The sequence below is a fragment of the Equus quagga genome, chromosome 8, assembly GCF_021613505.1.
Source record: "Equus quagga isolate Etosha38 chromosome 8, UCLA_HA_Equagga_1.0, whole genome shotgun sequence".
Lineage (NCBI taxonomy): Eukaryota > Metazoa > Chordata > Mammalia > Perissodactyla > Equidae > Equus > Equus quagga.
In genome coordinates, this window is record NC_060274.1 from 56948348 (window position 1) to 56967336 (window position 18989).

Genomic DNA, 18989 nt, shown 5'->3' on the forward strand with positions numbered 1-18989 from the left:
TTTACAGTGTATAAACAAAAAGGTCAGAAGAGGAGTATTAAATGGAATATGAGGCATATAATATTTGCTTCTACATTATATTGATTATTTTGGGTGATTTAAATCCTTTATCATTTAACGTATTCTTTGTATATATATATCTCAATGGTTTGATGTGTTTTTGAATTACTATTAAGTAATATGCTATACTTAATATACTATTAAGTAAAGTATGCTTTCATTATGTCTTTGAATACTCGTAAAATCTGACCATTTTGTAGTTTTGCAGTAGAGTACAAGTTAGTGTCATGTAGTACAGGAGCATCATAAAGCTTTCTTGCAAATCAGGACTGTGTTCAGATATTGGCTGTATACTTGCCTGTTACAAGCTCAATCTTAATGTCTTGAGCCTCTGTTTCTTTATTTATAAAATGGAGATAATATTCACCTTGTAGATTATTAAGAGATTAAATGGTATCATGTATAATATAGCTAGGACAAAGAAGGCATTGAAAGATTATTCCTCTGTTTTGGCTTATCGAAATCTTAAAATCTCCTTTACAAATTCACTCAGAAAGATAAACAGTACATTTAAAATGTTTTACCTTATCACGCCCAAATGCTACAGATCAAACAGTGAGTTTCAACCTGATTGTATTATCTGCAAGTATCAGGAAATTCACTTTTGAGATCTAGTTTCTAAATGGCAGTTGGATTAATATTTATAATCACAGTATAGATTTGAGTATACCTTGAATGTGAGGAAGGCATGCATGGTTATTGACTTCTTAACGGGTGCAATTTTAACTGTAATTCTTTTCTTCATTGATAATTGATGCAATGCAAATTTGGAGTATTTTACAAGGCATTGAGAAAGGTACATTTGAATGATTAAGTTTATGGTTGGTGAAGTTTTAAAATATCGAATAGGGGCCGGCCTGGTGGCGCAGTGGGTTAAGTGCACACGTTCTGCTTTGGCGGCCCAGGATTCGCCAGTTTGGATCCCGGGTGTAGTCATGGCACCGCTTGGCAAGCCATGCTGTGGTAGGCATCCCACATATAAAGTAGAGGAAGATGGGCACGAATGTTAGCTCAAGGCCAGTCTTCCTCAGCAAAAAGAGGAGGATTGGCAGCAGATGTTAGCTCAGGGCTAATCTTCCTCAAAAAAAAAAATTGAATAATTTTAAATCTATAAATATGATTAGGAATAATGTTATTATTTCATTGGGAAACTAAACATTATTCTAGGTTTTTATTTTCATAATTTTGTTGATATCTGTGGTACAGTTTTATTTTGTTTTATTTCAATAACTTTTAACTCCATTTATTTATATATTAAACTTCATTCAGTAAAATAAATATAAACAAGCTTAATGAATCAATTATACTTTAAATCAATCTATGGAAAGTTTTTCATAAGATTATGAAATATATTCTTTCTATGGCCTTTTAAAAAACTTATTGTCATATTTATGCTAATGGAAAAACTTTTCATTTTTGAATTTAGTTTTATTCAGTAAACATTTATTTAAATGTACACCTTTGTGCTTGAGAGTAACTGAGAGAACAGAGAAGAATAAGGCATAGTCTCTTTTTACAAGGGGCCCAGAAGCTAGGGTAGTGGACAGATTGACATCATCAGTAACATTGTTATTTAAAAAGTGCCATATTTGGGAGGGAAGCTTTGTCCTCATCCACGGGTTTAGACTTTCAGGTAGATAATGTGCTGTACAGATGATTCTTTGTAAAACACTCATTGCAAACCTCAGGAATAGACAGCCTCAGAACTGTGAGCAAAAGCTAAATACTTTTGTCGTGATTAGTACCAATAAAATGTATAATCAGGAGTTTTTTCTAGTTAGGTTATGGAATTTTTCTATTCATGATTTGAAAGGTAATAGGAATAGTAACATGTCGTATAGGCTTCCTTAGTGAAGGAACTGAAGAGTAAATAATAGAAATAAAGAACCACGCATTGCTAAAACTAGGTCATTGTTACAGTTCAACAGCCAATTTGGTGTAGTTCGTAGTGAATGGTAATGGTGTGAATGATGCTATGGCATCCTGGTTCGCAAGTTTTAGGGTGAATGGAATGAATTCTGACAAAAGAGTGCAATGATGTCATCATGGCCCAATTAATAATGGACAAATTATGACAGTTCCTGGTCATTCATACATACATATATATAACCAGGAAATATATATATTTGGCAGGTAACACTTCTTACAAAATATTAAATTACAATCATACTAATATATAATACATACTAAATTATCTATATAAGAACAGAAAAATCAAGAAACTATATCCAGAAGAGAAAAAAGCAAGGTACCAGATAGTTCTATTGTACTTTCTTGGTGTTCGAGGGAAATTAGATGTTACAATAGGAAAGGGTACTAATTTGATGTGGATGTTATTTCATTGCCTTTACTCATAATGTTTGATTAAAACTGCTGGCAGATTCTGCTCTAGAGCAGATATCTTTGTATTTGGGCCAGGGGCCTAACAGTAGCTGGGACTACAGTACAATATTTCATAGAGAAGAAATGACTCATTAGAATAGAAAAAAGACTCACTTTTGGCATAGTGAATGTTTTACATTGAGTACACGAAAAAAGGAAGCCTCCCTAAATTACAATTTATAAATAACACAGTATCAAAATTAGTGTGTAAATATTATTTTGTTCAATTATTTCCATTTTTTAGTATTTAATTGAAATATATAAAGTTAAAATTAGCATTTAGATTTTAAGGCTATTATATTTTTAAGTTTTTACTGAGAAATTTTCAAGTATATACAACAGAGATAATTCTACAATAAACCTCTGATTACCTATCACCCAGATTGAACAGTTACCAAGAGTTTGTCACATTTGCTTTATCTCTTTTCTTTTTCATTTTTTGCTGAACTATTTTGAAGCAAATCATGTCCTTTGATTCCTATGTACTTCATTGCACATCTCTAAAAAATGTGGGCATTTTCTCACATAATTTCATAATCAACCCCTGATAAAATTAGGAACAATTCTTGTCATCTAATGCTCATTCACACCATATTTCCCCAGCTGTCTAAAAATAAAGTCTTTTTTGCAGTTGATTTTTTTCAAATCAGGATTTGAAGTCATACATTACATATAGTTATGTTTCTTAAGCCACTTAATTTAGAGCCGCTTCTCCCACTTTTACTTTTCCTGTCGTCATCTGTTTGCAGACTTTTCCTATTGAGCATCCAGCATTCTGGATTGGTTCTTTGTGGTTTAACTTGTTCCTCTACACCTGTGCTATCCAGTACATTAGCCATTAGCCACATGTGGCTGTTGAGGACTTGAAATGTGGCTAGTCTGAACTGAAATGAGCTGTAAGTGTAAAATACTCACCAAATAGTATGAAATAAAGAATGTAAAATATCTCATTAATAACAATAATTAATATTGACTACATGTTGAAATGATGTTTGGGATATATTGGGTTAAATAAGTATATTATTAAAATTAATTTCACCTGCTTCTTTTTAATATGACTACTAGAAAATTTTGAGTTACAAATGTGACTCTTCTATTTCTCTTGGGCAGCACTGGTCTGTATCCTCTCCACTCAGAGTGGACTGGCTGCATTAGCATCATCTGGTAGCAGAATCTCGGGCTCCTCCCCAGACCTACTGCATCAGAATCCATATTTTAACAAGATCCTCAGGGGATTAACTGACCCATTGCAGTTTGAGAATTACTGCTCTGTGCTTTATATCCTGTAAAGTATATCCTCTTAACTCTGGATTAGTGGTTCTCAATCCTGGTTACACATTTGGAATCACTCAGGGAGCTTTCTAAAATATTTTTTGTAAAATGAGGATGGCTGACTCTTCCCTCCAGAGATGTTGATTTAATTGGTCAAAGGTGGGACGCAGACAAGTGTGTGTGTTTAAAAAGCTTCCCAGGTGTTTCTGATCTGTAATCAGCATTGAGAACCACTGCTCTAAGGTGCTGGGTTAAATTTAACTTTTATAACAAGAATATTTTGTAGGGGTGCCATATATGTCGTATTGGGAAGCCCACTGGTTGTCCCACTTTTAGTGACCCTAAGATTGAACAGTAGATTTAGGTAGCGACAGCCTTATTTCTCCTTTGTAAAAGGTCCCACCAGCCTTTCATCTAATGGCTTGAACTAGGGATGAGCATTACCTGGAGCACTTGATTCATTAGCTTTGCAAAATGGTGATTTCCTAATTGTTATTCCTTCTATGCTTATTGGCTGGAATCATCTATAACGAAGAAATTTCCCTCATTAGCTAGGGCTATTTGGTGGTTACCATTACAGTTCTTATAGGATATTGGTAATTTTCAGAATAAGATGCTGATGCCCTACTTAGTTACCAGTAAGATAAAGATTTTGTTTTGCTCGCTCTTCTTTATGAACTTCTTATATATATTCTCTTGTATAATGTGAATTGGCTCATACAACATTCATAAATAAGGGGATGATGTCAGTATAGCATAGAAATCACCTTGATTCATAGTTGATTTTTCCTGGAGATTAACATTTCTCAGCAACTCCAGCAGAAAGCAGAATGCACTAACACAGGCAAATACTGCAAGCCACCAAGAGATGGCACTCTCTCACTGTACATAATACTCATTCACCTTGCATTCGTCTGGTTCAGCAGAGGTGCTTGTTTTGTAGTTAGACCAGCTTTGTGCATTTTATCCTTGCCTTCCTGGCAAGCCTCAACCCTTCCTTACACCTTCTTCCATCAAATGGATTTTACGTTGTTGAAAGGTTATTGTAATATTTCTTTACTTAATAGGAATTTAACAAATATTTTAAATTGGGTTTGAAGTTTTATTAGGATTGTTGTTTTTTCAGTGTTCTAGTTAGAAAGTTGGATAAGTTTTGAGTTGTCAGCTCTTAAGCCTGTCCTCCCTGTAAAACCAATTATTTTCAGTGTGTTCTTGCAGAACACTTTTGTTTTGTTTCTGCATTATAGCAGAAATGCCTATATTCAGTGTGCTTCTATCACTTACATTTATTTTTCTTTTTGATGCTCAAATTGTCCCGTCTTTGTCTAATGAAAACCCCTTTAAATTAATTCCTGTGTCCTCCTGACATGACCCACTTGTCTTTGATAACTTCCTTGCTTTCTGGCACAAGATATCCTAGGCTCATCTTGTATATTTCCTGCCCCAGACCTGGAATCAGCCATTCCTCTAAGGATCCAGGGTTTATCTCATATTTTAAAATGGGAGGGAAAATAAGGTATTTGATTGTTGTTTTGAAGTTCTAAATTACTCATTAATGTTTCTTTCTTCTCAAAGGATACTGTCCAGTTAAGTTCTAAAGTGCAACCAAGGTTGAAAACCCCTACTGTACTAAGAGACTTGGTTAGATTTGGGTTACTTTTGGAGCAAGAATATTTCATGGGTAAATAATGTGTAACTTTTGGATACCTGGCTCCTTTTTAGGCTTCTTCTTTCTAAATGTTTTACTTGAGGGAAAAGTGTGATATAAAGTGAATCTTTATCACATGGCTATGTCTAAAATAAACAAAGAAACAAAAACACACAAATAAAGAACATTTTCATATTAATGTTATGAAAACGCAGGGTGTTCACAAGCTAAATAAGCATTTTCCAGTTCTGGAAATCTTTAAATGAATAAAGAAGAGAAAATTCTCATTACTCCTCTTGATACTAAATTACTTTTGTAACTTCTCTGATATTCATTCATTCATTTGACAAATATTTATTGAGAGTGTATGAAGATCCAGGCCCTGTTCTAGGTGCTGGTGACTAAGGAATAAAAAAACATAGTCCCTGCTTTCAAAGAGTTTACATTGGGTGGAGGGCAGAGACCAACAGTAAACAAACAGCATCTGAGTGATGGTGCTGTTCCTCTTCCAAAATTGTCACGAGAAGCTGGAGGTCGGTAACTCTGTTATCCTGTGTTACTAAGAGAGTCAGGGGGCAGAGTGTACGCAACCCCTCATGTTTGGTGGCTTTCCCTTTCTCTGACCTTCAGTGCTCTCTACCTAGCCATTCTGCCTATTAGCCTAAAATTCTGTGTTACTATAGTTATGATATATTAGATCCTTTATTTTTGTGAAGATTATAGCATAATATTTTCTCAGTATGCCATGTCACAAATAGCACTGGAATACATTTTAAGAATTATAGCACATGAGACAATAGGTCATAAGTGGAAAATAGCAAAAGTTTGCTGTAGTGGTGTTAGGCATTTTGCTAGACCCATTCTCAAAACTTATCTCAAAGCCATGGGCTTCAAATATATTGTCTTATCAGAATTAAAGATTGCTTCCTGTCCCAGCCCTGGCTGCCCTAGTGGTTAAGTTTGGTGCACTCTGCTTTGCCAGCCTAGGTTCAGTCCTCAGGTGTGGACCTACACCACTCATCTCAGTGGTCATGCTGTGATGGTGGCTCAGATACAAAATAGAGGAAGATTGGCAACAGATGTTAACTCAGGGTGAATATTCCTCAGTAAAAACATAAAAAAGATTGCTTCTTATCATGGACTTTTGGAGTTGCTTAGGAATACTTGGAATCAAAGATATTAAGTCCTAAGTGCCAAAGGTTATGTGCCTTATGTTTATCCAGCATCTGAAAGTCTAACTTCATCATGAGTATCAGCCTAGTCTCTGAGGTAAGTGAGAAAGAAGCAAAGTAAGGGAGAGAGGTATAATCCTCAAGTTTGGGGACACAAGATAAAGAATCAAACAAATGAATAAAATAAGAGCTGTGAATTGGCTAAACACTGCTATCAAAATACAGAGTATAGAATTCTAACTCTTTTTTAAAAACTTGTAACAACAGACTTAAGCCTAATCCCTGAAAGGAAGGAAAGAGACCAAACTGTGGAAATTTTATTTTTTTTCTCTTTTGTTTCAAATAATGAATGTAATATTCAGGGCTCAAAAGAATGTAGGATTTCATTTTTGAAACGGGGGTACTCTGTATTTACAGGGAATCTGTTCATGGATTTTGAGAATAAAAGTGGAGGGAGTTGTTGGGAACACCAACATTTAAAAACTAAGTGGAGGAAGGGATCTCTACTGAAAAGAGACCAAGACGAACAGCCAGGGAGATATGCAGTTCTGTTATTATTTCACAAGAGAAAAAAGATGTTATATTAGACTCACCTATGGAGCATTAAAAAAATATCATTGTCTGGATCCCCACCATCATAGAATCTCATTTCATTGATCTGAGATGAGATCTGGGTATCCCTTTTTTTTTTTTTTTTTTTTGAGGAAGATTAGCCCTGTGCTAACATCTGCTGCCAATCCCCTCCTTTTTGCTGAGGAAGACTGGCCCTGAGCTAACATCCATGCCCATCTTCCTCTACTTTATATGTGAGATGCCTACCACAGCATGGCTTGCCAAGTGGTGCCATGTCCGCACTCAGGATCTGAACCGGCAAACCTCAGGCCGCCGAAGCAGAATGTGCGAACTTAACTGCTGTGCCGCCGGGCCAGCCACTGGGTATCAATATTTTTAAATGCTTCCTTGGTTATGTGAATATATAGTCAGAATAGTGAACCACTAGACTAGAAGTTCGTCTGTTGTGATATCTAGCAAAGCAAAATATTTATTATGCTCTTGACAATTTAATTGCTTCCCTAAACGTTAAAGCTACCTAGATATTTTATCTTAAGCAAGAAAGGTGCATTGGTATTTAATTTCCAATAGGTTTGAAGTAGAGTATATTCTATATTTGCTATCTTCCCTTACAGATTAGATTATTTTTCAAGGTGCATTTTCTTTAAGATTCTGTATTGTTCTTTAGATTCAGAAAAGTGAATGTACCATAGCTTATTTTGATAATGATAAAATTTGCTGGTTTTCTTTTTTTTAAGGTATGCTTTTTGGTGAGGAAGATTGGTCCTGAGCTAACATCTGTTGCCAATCGTCCTCTTTTTTTTTCTCCCCAAAGCCTCAGTACATAGTTGTATATCCTAGTTGTACATCATTCTAGTTCTTCTATGTGGGACACTGCCACAGCATGGCTTGATGAGCAGTACACAGGTATGTGCCCAGGATCCGAACTTGTGAGCCCTGGGCCGCTGAAGCAGAGTACACAAACTTAACCACTCAGCCATAGGGCTGGCCCCAAAATTTACTGTTTTATAGTTCAACATTTGTTTATTCTACTGATGTTTATTGAGCCCCTCATCTGTCTTATATGTTGGGCTTGGTGCTAAGAATACAGAAATAAATTTGTTCTAATTCTTGTCCTCACAGTGCTTACAGAGGATACAGACGTATAAACAATAAGAGCACTAAGGTGTCCCTAGTGCTATGATAGAGGCTTGTACCTCTACAGTGGGAAACAAAGGATTTCATTGTAAAGGAGAAGGAACTGGTAAGAAGATAGTGATGCTTATGCTAATTCCTTAAAGAGCTTTAGACATTTGATAGACTAGTATGAGAAGAGACGGACCTTCCAGGCAGAGAAAACAACAAAAGCAAAAACGGAGAGAGATTAAAGAGTCCAACAAATATAGGAAATTGCATGGTGGCTCCTTGTTACTCAAACTTAGAGGGCAAGTGTCCATGTGTGTGTATGTGTGTGTGGCCAAATGAGAAAGGACTTTATATGACATGCTAAGGAGCTCTGTGGAGTTACCAATATCAGATTTCCATTTTAGAAAGATAAACCTTTGAAATAATATTTTCTAATTATAAACAAATATTTACTGAGTACCTACTTTGTTCTAGGAACTCTGCTAGATACTGAGAATTTAACGTGAATAAGATAACTTTAAGGATATCAAAGTCAACTAAACAACTGACATCTAAATGATGTGATGAGTATATAGGAACATGTATATATATGTACAGTAATAAAAGTATAGACACTTTACAGAAGTAGCACAGGAGTAGTGGTCCAGGGAAATCATCACTAAGAAGTTGATATTTGAATGGGACTTTTCAGGAGTTCTCTTGGTGACCAAGAGAGAAGAAGAGAAGGTTATTCTAGGTAAAGGGAAGACCACATTTGGAAACATGGGTGCAGAATACCATATGAGGAAGATTAGTGTAATAAAATATTATTAGAAACAAATAATTTTTCTGGGAACATTGAAATATTGGGACTGGACATTTTTATCTGAGATAAGCCTCTTTTGAAAATTAAAATGCCTATAAAATTCTCCACATAATTTGAGGAGAGGTGTAAATATACCCTTCTTGATTGCTCATATTTATGTGACAAATTCTCACAAACTGAATTTTAGCAAATTGCTTAATGGACATCTTGGATGTGGAATGCTAGTTTTAAAAAGAGATAGTAAATAATAGTGCATTTCTACTAAATTTGTTTTTTCTTTGAAAAGATTGAGAAATAAATTTCCTCCTGAGAAGGCATAAAGGATTCACAGTGAAGTCTTTGGTGTTAATAATCAATCCAGAGTCTCATTGTATTCTGCTATATTGTACTGTACATAGTTAAGATAAGCGAACAATAATCATGTGAAGAATAAATATAAACCTAGGAAAAATAAAGTTTCGGCAGCAAATTATATACTTATATGTAGTGTTAATCATATTATGTAGAGGGTATAGGGAATTTTCAGGCTTTAGCTAGGTGCCACAGAATAAATTGTATTCATTGAATGTTTCTGTCAGGCCAAGGAGGGCTTAATAAACTGAGCTATTTTTCCTTTGAAAAGTAAAACAGCTCTTTGAACCTTAACTGAAAACTATCCTGTTTTGTTTCAAACTATTTTGTAGGAGAGCTGGACTCCATATTTCATAGAGAGGTTTTGTGTTTATAAATCCATAGTATTTTGAATTTACATATATCCATCAAAGACATGCTCAAATCAGACAATTGAGGGTATATTCAAAGAACTCATGAAATAGTCAGTTGATAAATTAATACTGACACATAGTTCAACATAGTTACATATAAAAAATAAAACTTTACTTTCAAATGGTATATTTTTACTTGCCAAGTAAAAGAATTTTATACAAACAGCAAGATAAAGACTCTTCAAGGATCTAGAATCCAATTATTGGGAGTGGTAGAATATAATAAGAGGAGAATTTTAGTTGTACTTTCTGGACTCTCTCTTTTGAGGAACTCACTACAAAAAAATATGATAATCACAGATACTTTTAGATGATTGTTTCTTCACATATTTTAAGTGCGTCTTCCACTGCCTACCTAATACATTTACTTGACTTAGTTGTAAAGATATTTCTTCAATTTTCATGAAAATGCTGTCTGTGAAATATTTTGTAGATTTAATTTAAATTTTTAGGTTTAAAACTTAAATTGAGTATAAGTACTGAAAAAATAATTAAGCACTTTCAAAGTGCCTTACCTTTAGTGTTTTTTGTATGCATTTGACGTTGTTATCAACCTAAAATGAGAAGTTATAAGAAATTTTATTTAAGACTCAAGCTAACAACAAAGAAGAAACCTATAACAGAAACACAAAAGATAAAGAGAAAAGAATCAAATTACTACAAAAAAATCATCAAATAACAAAGGAAGACAGCAAGAGAGGAAGAGTAGGACAGAACAACTGGAAAAGAGACAAAAAACAATTAACAAAATGGCAATAGTAAGACCTCACTCACTTACCTTAAATGTAAATAGGTTAAAATCACCTATCAAAAGGCATAGAGTGACTGAAAGGATTAAAAAACAAGATCCAATGATATGCTGTCAACAAGAGACTCACTTCAGATTTAAAGACACATATAGGCTGAAAGTGAAGAGACGGAAAAAGATATGTCATGCAAATGGTAACCAAAGAAAGCAGGGTGTCTATACTTAGATCAGACAAAAGAGACTTTAAGTCTAAAACTGTCTTTAGAAACAAAGAAGGTCATTATATAATGATAAAAGGATCAATTCAAGAGGAAGATATAACAATTATAAATATATAATATTTACATATATATAAATCAACATCAGAGCACCTAGTATATAAAGCAAATAAAGACAGCAAAAAAAACTGTTATAACTAAAAAACAAATTTAGCAAAGTTGCAGGATACAAAATCAGCATACAAAAATCAATCATGTTTCTGTGTACAGACAATGAACTATCTGAAAAGGAAATTTAAGAAATAATTATATTCACAATAACAATAATAAAATACTTAGGAATAAACTTAACCAAAGAAGTGAAAGACTTGTATACTGAAAGTTTAAAACCATTGACAAAGGAAAGTGAAGACAGATAAATGGAAAGACATCCTGTGTTCATGGATTGGAAGAATTAATATTGTTAAAATGTCCCTACTACCCAAAGTGATATACAGATTCAATACAATTCCTTTCAAAATCTCAATGGCATTTTTCACAGAAATAGAAAAAACAATCCTAAAATTTATATGAAACCACAACAGACCACGAAGAGCCAAAGCAATCTTGAGAAAGAAGAACAAAGCTGTAGGCATCACATTTCCTGATTCCAAAATATATTATAAATTTACAGTTATCAAAACAATATGGTACTAGCATTAAAACAGACATATACACCATTGAACAGAATAGAGAGCCCAGAAATAAATCCATGCATCTACAATCAACTGATCTTTGACAGGGAAGCCAAGAAGACACAATGGGAACAGGATAGTCTCTTCAATAAGTGGTGTTGGGAAACTGATATCCACATACAGAATAATAAAAATAGACTCCTCTCTCATGCTGTTTACACAAATCAACTCAAAATGGATTGAAGACTTAGCATAACACCTGAAACTATAAAACTACTACAAGAAAACATAGGGAAATAGCTTCTTGACATTGCTCTAGGCATTGATTTTTTTGGATATGACACCAAAGGCACAGACAACGAAAGCAAAAATAGAAAAATGGGATTGCATCTAACTAAAAAGATTCTGTGTAGCAAAGGAAACAATCAACAGAATGAAAAGGCAACCTATGGAATGGGAGAAAATATTTGCAACATCTATCTGGTGAGTTAATATCCAAAATATATAAGGAACTCATACAACTCAATAGCAAAAATAATAGCCCAATTAAAAAATAGGCAAAGGACTTGAATAGACATTTCTCCAAAGAAGACTATAAATAACCAACAGGTATATGAACAGATGCTCAACTTCATTCATCATCAGGGAAATGCAAGTCAAAATCACAATGAGATGTCACCTCACACCTGTTAGAATGTCTATTATCAGAAAGACAATAGATGACAAGTGTTGGCAAGGATATGCAAAAAGGGGAACCCTTGTACACTGTGGGAATATCAGTTGGTGTAGCCACTTTGTAAAGCAGTATGGAGCCTCCTCAAAAAGTTAAAAATAGAACCATCTTATGATCCAGCAATCCTTCTGGGTTTTTGTCCAAAGGAAATGAAATCAAGATCTCAAAGATATATCTGGACTCTTATGTTAATTTCAGCATTGTTCACAATAGCCAAGAGGTGGAAACAACTTCAGTGTCCATCCACAGATGAATGGATAAAGAAAAGGTGATATATAAAGACTCCATGTCTATGTAAACACCCATACACACACAACAGACTATTATTCAGCCTTAAAAAAGAAGGAAATCCTGCCATTTGGGACAACGTGGATGAATCTGGAGGACATTATACTAAGTGAAATAAACCAGATGCAGAAAGACAAGTACTAGATGATCTCACTTATATGTGGAATCCAAAATAGTCAAGCTCATAGAAGCAGACAGTAGAATGTTTGTTACCAGTGCCTTGGGAGAGTGGGAAATGGGGAGCTGTTGGTCAAGGGGTACAAAGTTTCAGTTATGCAAGATAAGTTCTGGAGACCTAATGTACAACAATGTGACTATAGTTAAGAATACTGTATTCTTGAAAGAATACTGTGTGCTTGAAATTTTCTAAGAGGGAAGATCTTTAATGTTCTCATCACACAAAAGAAGAGGTAACTGAGGTGATGGATATGTTAATTAGTTGAGTGTGGTGATTATTTCACATTGTATACGTATATCAAATCATCAAATTGTACACTTTAAATGTATACAATTTTTAATTGTCAATTATACCTCAGTAAAGCTGGGGGGCAGGGGGAGAGATTGAATTATGTCTTTTTGTGGCCAAATTCCTGAATAATTCCTACTGAGAATCTGAAGAGAAGTTAGCTATCTAGCAATTTAGAGGTAAATACCACAGGGAAGTTCTTAAAATTAGCTATGATAAATATTGATAAATATATTATTGCTACTTTATTAAATTAAACAATTTTCCTTTAGTGTATCTTTCTGTAGCATTATTACCTTAATGAGAGAATGTTAAATTGACTTGTATAATACGTTTAAGTTACAAGTAGGATCTACCTCATCTAGAATCATTCAATTTTTACATTAGCTCAGTAATGTTAGCATTGGTTAGAGTTTTAGTTAAAGTTAAATGCCATTATCACATTTTTAAATTTAATTGCCAATGATTTTGCACTATGAAATAACAGTAATTATTACTAATTTAAGATGAACCTATTTTTAAGCTTGGCCAAATGAGAAAAATATCCCCATTCTTCATATTAACATCAATTGGATTACCTTTGAGTAGGTCTTAAAGTTAACTAGGTATATTTTGCTTGTTCTAAGGTAAGTAATAGGATTCTTTGATTGCAAGCAACCACAGCCAGCTCTTAGGCACAGATGGAATTCATTAGGTTGATATCAACAACTCATGGAATGTACAGAAAGACTGGAAAAGTAGGCCTGGAAAGAGGTAGGCTGAACTACTTCAGAGAGTTGGGAAGTAGGAACTTCAGGAATGTCCTTTGCTGGTACATTTTGGTCAGAACCCTAGTGCTAGAATGAATAAACTGCTTTGTCTGTTTATTGCTCTAAATAGACTTGTCAAGATTCAGAATTCAGGGATGGGGTTTTCAATTTAACTTAATTCACTTGCCTGTTCCCTAGTGTACTGGAGTGGTGAAAGAAAGGGCCTTTCTCAAGGATCCTTCAGGAACGTCTTGTTTTCATAGAGGGGCAAGTGCCAGGATTTACTGTCTCCACATTCCCCACAAAAGGTGGAGAAACAGATGTGGCATGGATGAAAACTGCCTATTCAATACCCTGAAATCTCTTATCTCCTGTTTTAGAGGACCAGCTTCCCATAGGAGACAATAACATTAAGATTTCTAAGACAAAGATCTAATGACAATATCTTAATACAAAGATTCTCCATGGACGAATAGTATGTAAAACTTTTGTGAAACTTCATTTTTTTTTTCTATTTTATGTGGTATAAAACTTTTCACTTTCCAGAAAGAATATATTCTAAATTGAAGGGTTTTCAGTTACTTATCATTAACTGAGTTCTACCAATGTCATTTCCTCACAGATGCACATCTACCTTTGTTGCATCCTGCTCTGAATATTTCCTGTAAGCCAGTTATGATACTGGAGTTGAGTTTTCCAGTGACATTCACTAGAGACTCTAGAGAGAGGGAATATGTGAAAGAGAAAAATCTATTAAGAACTGGAAATAATGGTAGTTTATTATAGTAGATTCTCTGGCCAGTATTCCCCATTTCTGCTTTACATGATTTTTCTGTCAATCTTAAAATTTTTCTAAGCACTCTTGACTGTTTTCATAAAAACCAACATTCAAGTACCTTAAAAGTCCTTTAAAAATTTTTCATTTTCCAGTGAAATGAAATTGTTGGACCTAGCCTAAAAGAATACCTTAATGGGATACATTGTCATTGACTTCTGCTATTTCACTTTTAGTATTCCATTCTGAGAGAGAATCTAATGTTTACATCAGATAATATTTCTTTATGGACATAGCAGAGCAAATATTTTTAAATGCACACAGATATCCTGTAAAATCTGAAATATTCATATGTAGCCTGTCAGAGACATATGAATGGGTTTATTCCATTAGAATCATGGTTAACAACTAGAGGTGTTATGCAGGCTGATTTTCTCTAGTGTAGCATTGTCTTGCTAGCACACCCTTGACTCTCTGCCACTCACAACAGGACTGTCGTCTCTGAAAGTTAGTGGCAGGCACATATTACTTCCTGCTTCTGAGCTGATGGCTCAGAACCTTGGTACACTAAAGTCATGGACTCCTGTTTGAGGATGTAGGTGCCTAGGTGGTATTTTAAGGCCCTTTAGAGGTGGAATAAGACCTTTGCAAACGGAATTATGCTTTCAAATTATCTTTAACCACCAGTTTAAATGTTGAATTAGTCTTGTGACAGTGATCAGTGGGTTTGTGAAGTTGAAATTTTGTCAAAAAGCTAGTTCTTTGGCAAGTTATTATTAACGAGTAACAGTTCTAAAAAAATGAAAGTAAACCATGAGTTGTTATAATGGCTTCATTCTGTAGTTGAAATATTTCCAGTGGATTATATTGTTCAATGCAATTGTCATTGATTTAATTATTTTCATGAAGATTTATTAGTAGTCACTGCTATCAAAAACAATTATGGGAACCTCATGGATTTTTTATTTTATATTTTTCTGCAGTTACTTTTATTTTTTATTCATTTTAATTGTTTTTTGTTTACTGAGTTAAATTAATACATTGTGAATTGTATTGAAGCTAGAAAATCATACACATGGAATCTTTACTTTCTTTCATGTTTTAGCTAGTATCTGATAAACTATAACTTTAGGATATCACTGTTGTTTTTTAGTTAAGATGTAAAATTCAGCCTGAGTCCTTTAGTGATACCTCTGGAAAAGATAGGCAATCAGAATTTCACAAGTAGTAATTTGTTGTAGCCAGCAGAGAAAGAATGAAAAATCCATATTGCAGGAGACAAAAGAGTCACAGCCCTAACTAACCTTCCTGTAGTTCTCTTCATAATCTGTTAACATACCATTTTAAAAAGATGAATTTTGGGGGCCTAAATTGATAGCATTAGGTTCCTCTGCCATTACAGAACAGTGAAGTCAAAAGCACTCACCATCTTAATATTCACAGGACTGTGCTAAAGAATAATGATTTAAGATCAAGACAAGAGTTAACTGCCCACCTCACCAACCAGTGGCCTTCCCCAGGAGCTCTGGATGTCAATGCTGTTGCCTTGGATACGTTGCTTTACCGAAAACACAATAAACAGTGGTATGAGTAAGTGTAATACTTTTTTTTCCAACTAATTTCAAGTTTAGTTGTGCCAAAACATATGGCTATCCACTTTGAGTTCTCAGTTATTCTTTTTTCTGAATTCATTATTAGTTTACAGCAAAAGTAGGATTTAAGACTACTTTGGCTTGGTAAGGTTAGATTAAGGCAGTGGATGTGTTAATGTTTTGAAGCCAAGGCACGCTGGGGAAGTAAAATATCTGAGAAATTCTTATGCAATATTGTATCAGCTAGCTACTTCTCCTTCTGCTAATCTTCAGCCAGTCCTTCATTAAGTCTATGAGCTGGTATTTAATGAGCTATTTTTTAATTCTAGCTTTGGTGTTTGCATTTGCCTTAGGATTAATTTTTGTGCTAGTTAGAAAACACAAAATTCCATCTCACAAAAGGATAGGGAGATATTTACTTGTTCTTGGTGGATCTGAAGGTTTGGTTCATTTTTGATAAATCTGAATTTTGGAGGCTGTGGAAGATATAATCATTCTGCCTATGGGCCACAAGTTCCTTTTCCTATTTCTTTGTGCCAGTGTTGGAAGACTATTTCACTTAGTCATAGTTTCCCAATGTTGAGAGAGCTGCAAAATCTTAGCCTGTCTTCCTGTAGATAATCTTCATTTTGCAACTTGTAAATTGTAGTACCATCTTTTGGCTTTTAGCCACTTCCCCATCTTGATAGTCTTTTCAGTATCTTTATTTTCCTATCTGTCTTCTGCTAATTTTCTGATTATTTTCCCTGCTCTCCCTCCATCCCCTCTGTTTTCTCTCTTCTCTCTCTCCCTTTCCTCCCTTCTCCCTGTTTCTCTCTCTTCTTCCCTTCCTTCTCTCCTCCCTCATTCTCTCTCTCTCTTTTTCTTTCTTTCTTTGCTCTTCTTTTAGAGCCCTTGTTTTGAAATTTCACTGGTAAAGCTACGCCGTTCTTTCTGTACTTCCTTGGGTGCCAGACATTTCTACAATGAATGTTTTAGCACAGACATAATTTCTACCCGCTTTATTTATGATTGTTTTCTTTTATCAAAGGTAGAACTCAAAATAAATTTGACCTTTTGTTGTTAAAGAAATTGCTAGGGGTTTTAATGCTATTTGTTTGTTTGTTTCATTCATTGCTAGAGATGAGCAGGGAAACAGCAGATTATTTACAGAATAAATCAGTAGAACTCTCTTCAACATCTACTAAACGATGCTGCTCAGTATGATTCAGGGTGCTGACTGAGTCTTTCATGGATTGGAATCTAGTTCCCTTTTATACCCTTATGATAGTTAGGAATAACTAGAATATATCTTGTTATGCTGGTATATAATTTTATCTTTCTGTGGCATATTTAATTAATGGAAGGATATTAGTTTATTTGTATTTCTAATTTGTGATTGAAAAACTGAATTTATAGCAATATTTGGTATACTTATCTTGTCTATATATATCATATGAGATGCTCTTGGTTTTTTAACTGCAAAAATATTATAATACTAAATCCTGATATTGGGGTAGGGGAAAATCCCCTTTCTTCCCTTCTTGTCTTTTTATGGCTGGACTGATGATAAAATTGACACAAGATTAGATTAACAGGAGAAAAACTCAGTTTAATACATACATATTAGAGATCATAAAGAAATGATGCTCAGAGAATGAACGAAGCAGGCAGTTTATATATCTTTTACACAAAGAAACTAAATTTGTAGGGAATGATAGGATAAAGAAACTTAGATTTGAGGTACATAGTGAGGAATTGAAGAAGCAGGGTTTAGGCTTGAGGTAGTAAATTAGCAAGGTTTGTTTATGCCGGCTTCTAAGCCCTGAATCCCGTAGCTCTGGTGATAAGGATGCAGGGAGAATGTCTTATTTCCTGCTTTCAGGGTGATCAGAGATAAGAGGGTCAGAATGCCCTTTTTGCTTCTCAAATAAGTTTAATTCAAAATAATCCATGTGTTATTCTGGGATCTTTCGGGGTGGCCTGCCTGAGGCCCCAACACTGACAAGTTTGAAGACTAATAACTATGTCTTTTTATTACAATATGTACATTGTCACTTTAATAGTGAGAGGCGAAATATTTTAACCAAAAGACATGTATGTGCCCCTGCCTGCCAATAGAGCTACCTATTAAGGAACCAGTGAGTCTGAGTGGAAGATTTATTACTAGTTGACCTTTGCATGGACTAATGTGACTAGTTTTGACAAAGTATAGCAGCAATAAAAGGAACTGTAATCTCAGAAAAGAAAGCAGTGAAAATGCTTGTTCATCTGAACAAAAAGTATGCAGCTAGGCTGCAGTACTGAGATCACTGGACCTAGAGTTTAAGGTCAGGATTTAATAGTAATCTCTACTTACTTGCTGTGTAACACTAAGCAACAGCTTCTCTTCTTACCTTTTGTTTCTGCACATGTAATACTGGAGGTAATGCCTGCTGAAACAGAATTATAAGGGTCAAAATGAGGTAATAAGTTGCCTGGCACTTAATAGCTTCCTGGTAAATATTTATTTACTTATCTATATAATGTAGATATATATCTATGTAATCATTTTGTTTATACTCTCATATAATCTTGTATCTTTCATCTTTGGAGAATATATACTCACCCAGCGTCCCAAGCTCTACTTTTTTAGAGTTTGTAAAACCTTGTGTGAAATTAAATGACCATCAAATCCCCAACTGGTCTGAATAAATAATCCCAACTTTTTCATGTAAAAATGGAGATTTTGGATTTTCAGAACAGAATAGTACTCTATAAATCACATTTGAAACAAATCATAGCTTTTCATCAGGATCCAGTTTTTGCTGTCCTCAAATTTATAATATAAGCCACAGTTCTTGAACTAACCTGATCACTAATTCCTCTTAATTTGACCATATCTTTGAATAAGTTCAACAGACATTTATTGAGAACCTACAAATTATGGAGGAGGTAGCCAAAACTTCTTTAATAAGGAACGTTAG

The 18989-nt window shown here is 34.4% G+C and overlaps 1 protein-coding gene across 6 annotated transcripts in view; it reads left to right on the forward strand.

The window, feature by feature from the left end:
* RUNDC3B (RUN domain containing 3B) overlaps nt 1–18989 on the forward strand; it is a 144019-nt gene that overhangs the window by 96239 nt on the left and 28791 nt on the right. For 3 of the 6 annotated variants that reach the window (XM_046669432.1, XM_046669435.1, XM_046669433.1), the window contains one exon: nt 15896–16042. The exons of 2 other annotated variants lie outside the window; for them this stretch is intronic. In XM_046669432.1, the coding sequence (XP_046525388.1) occupies nt 15896–16042 (147 nt within the window). The remainder of the gene's footprint in view (nt 1–15895; nt 16043–18989) is intronic. One more of the 6 variants, XM_046669438.1, reaches the window with a different exon arrangement.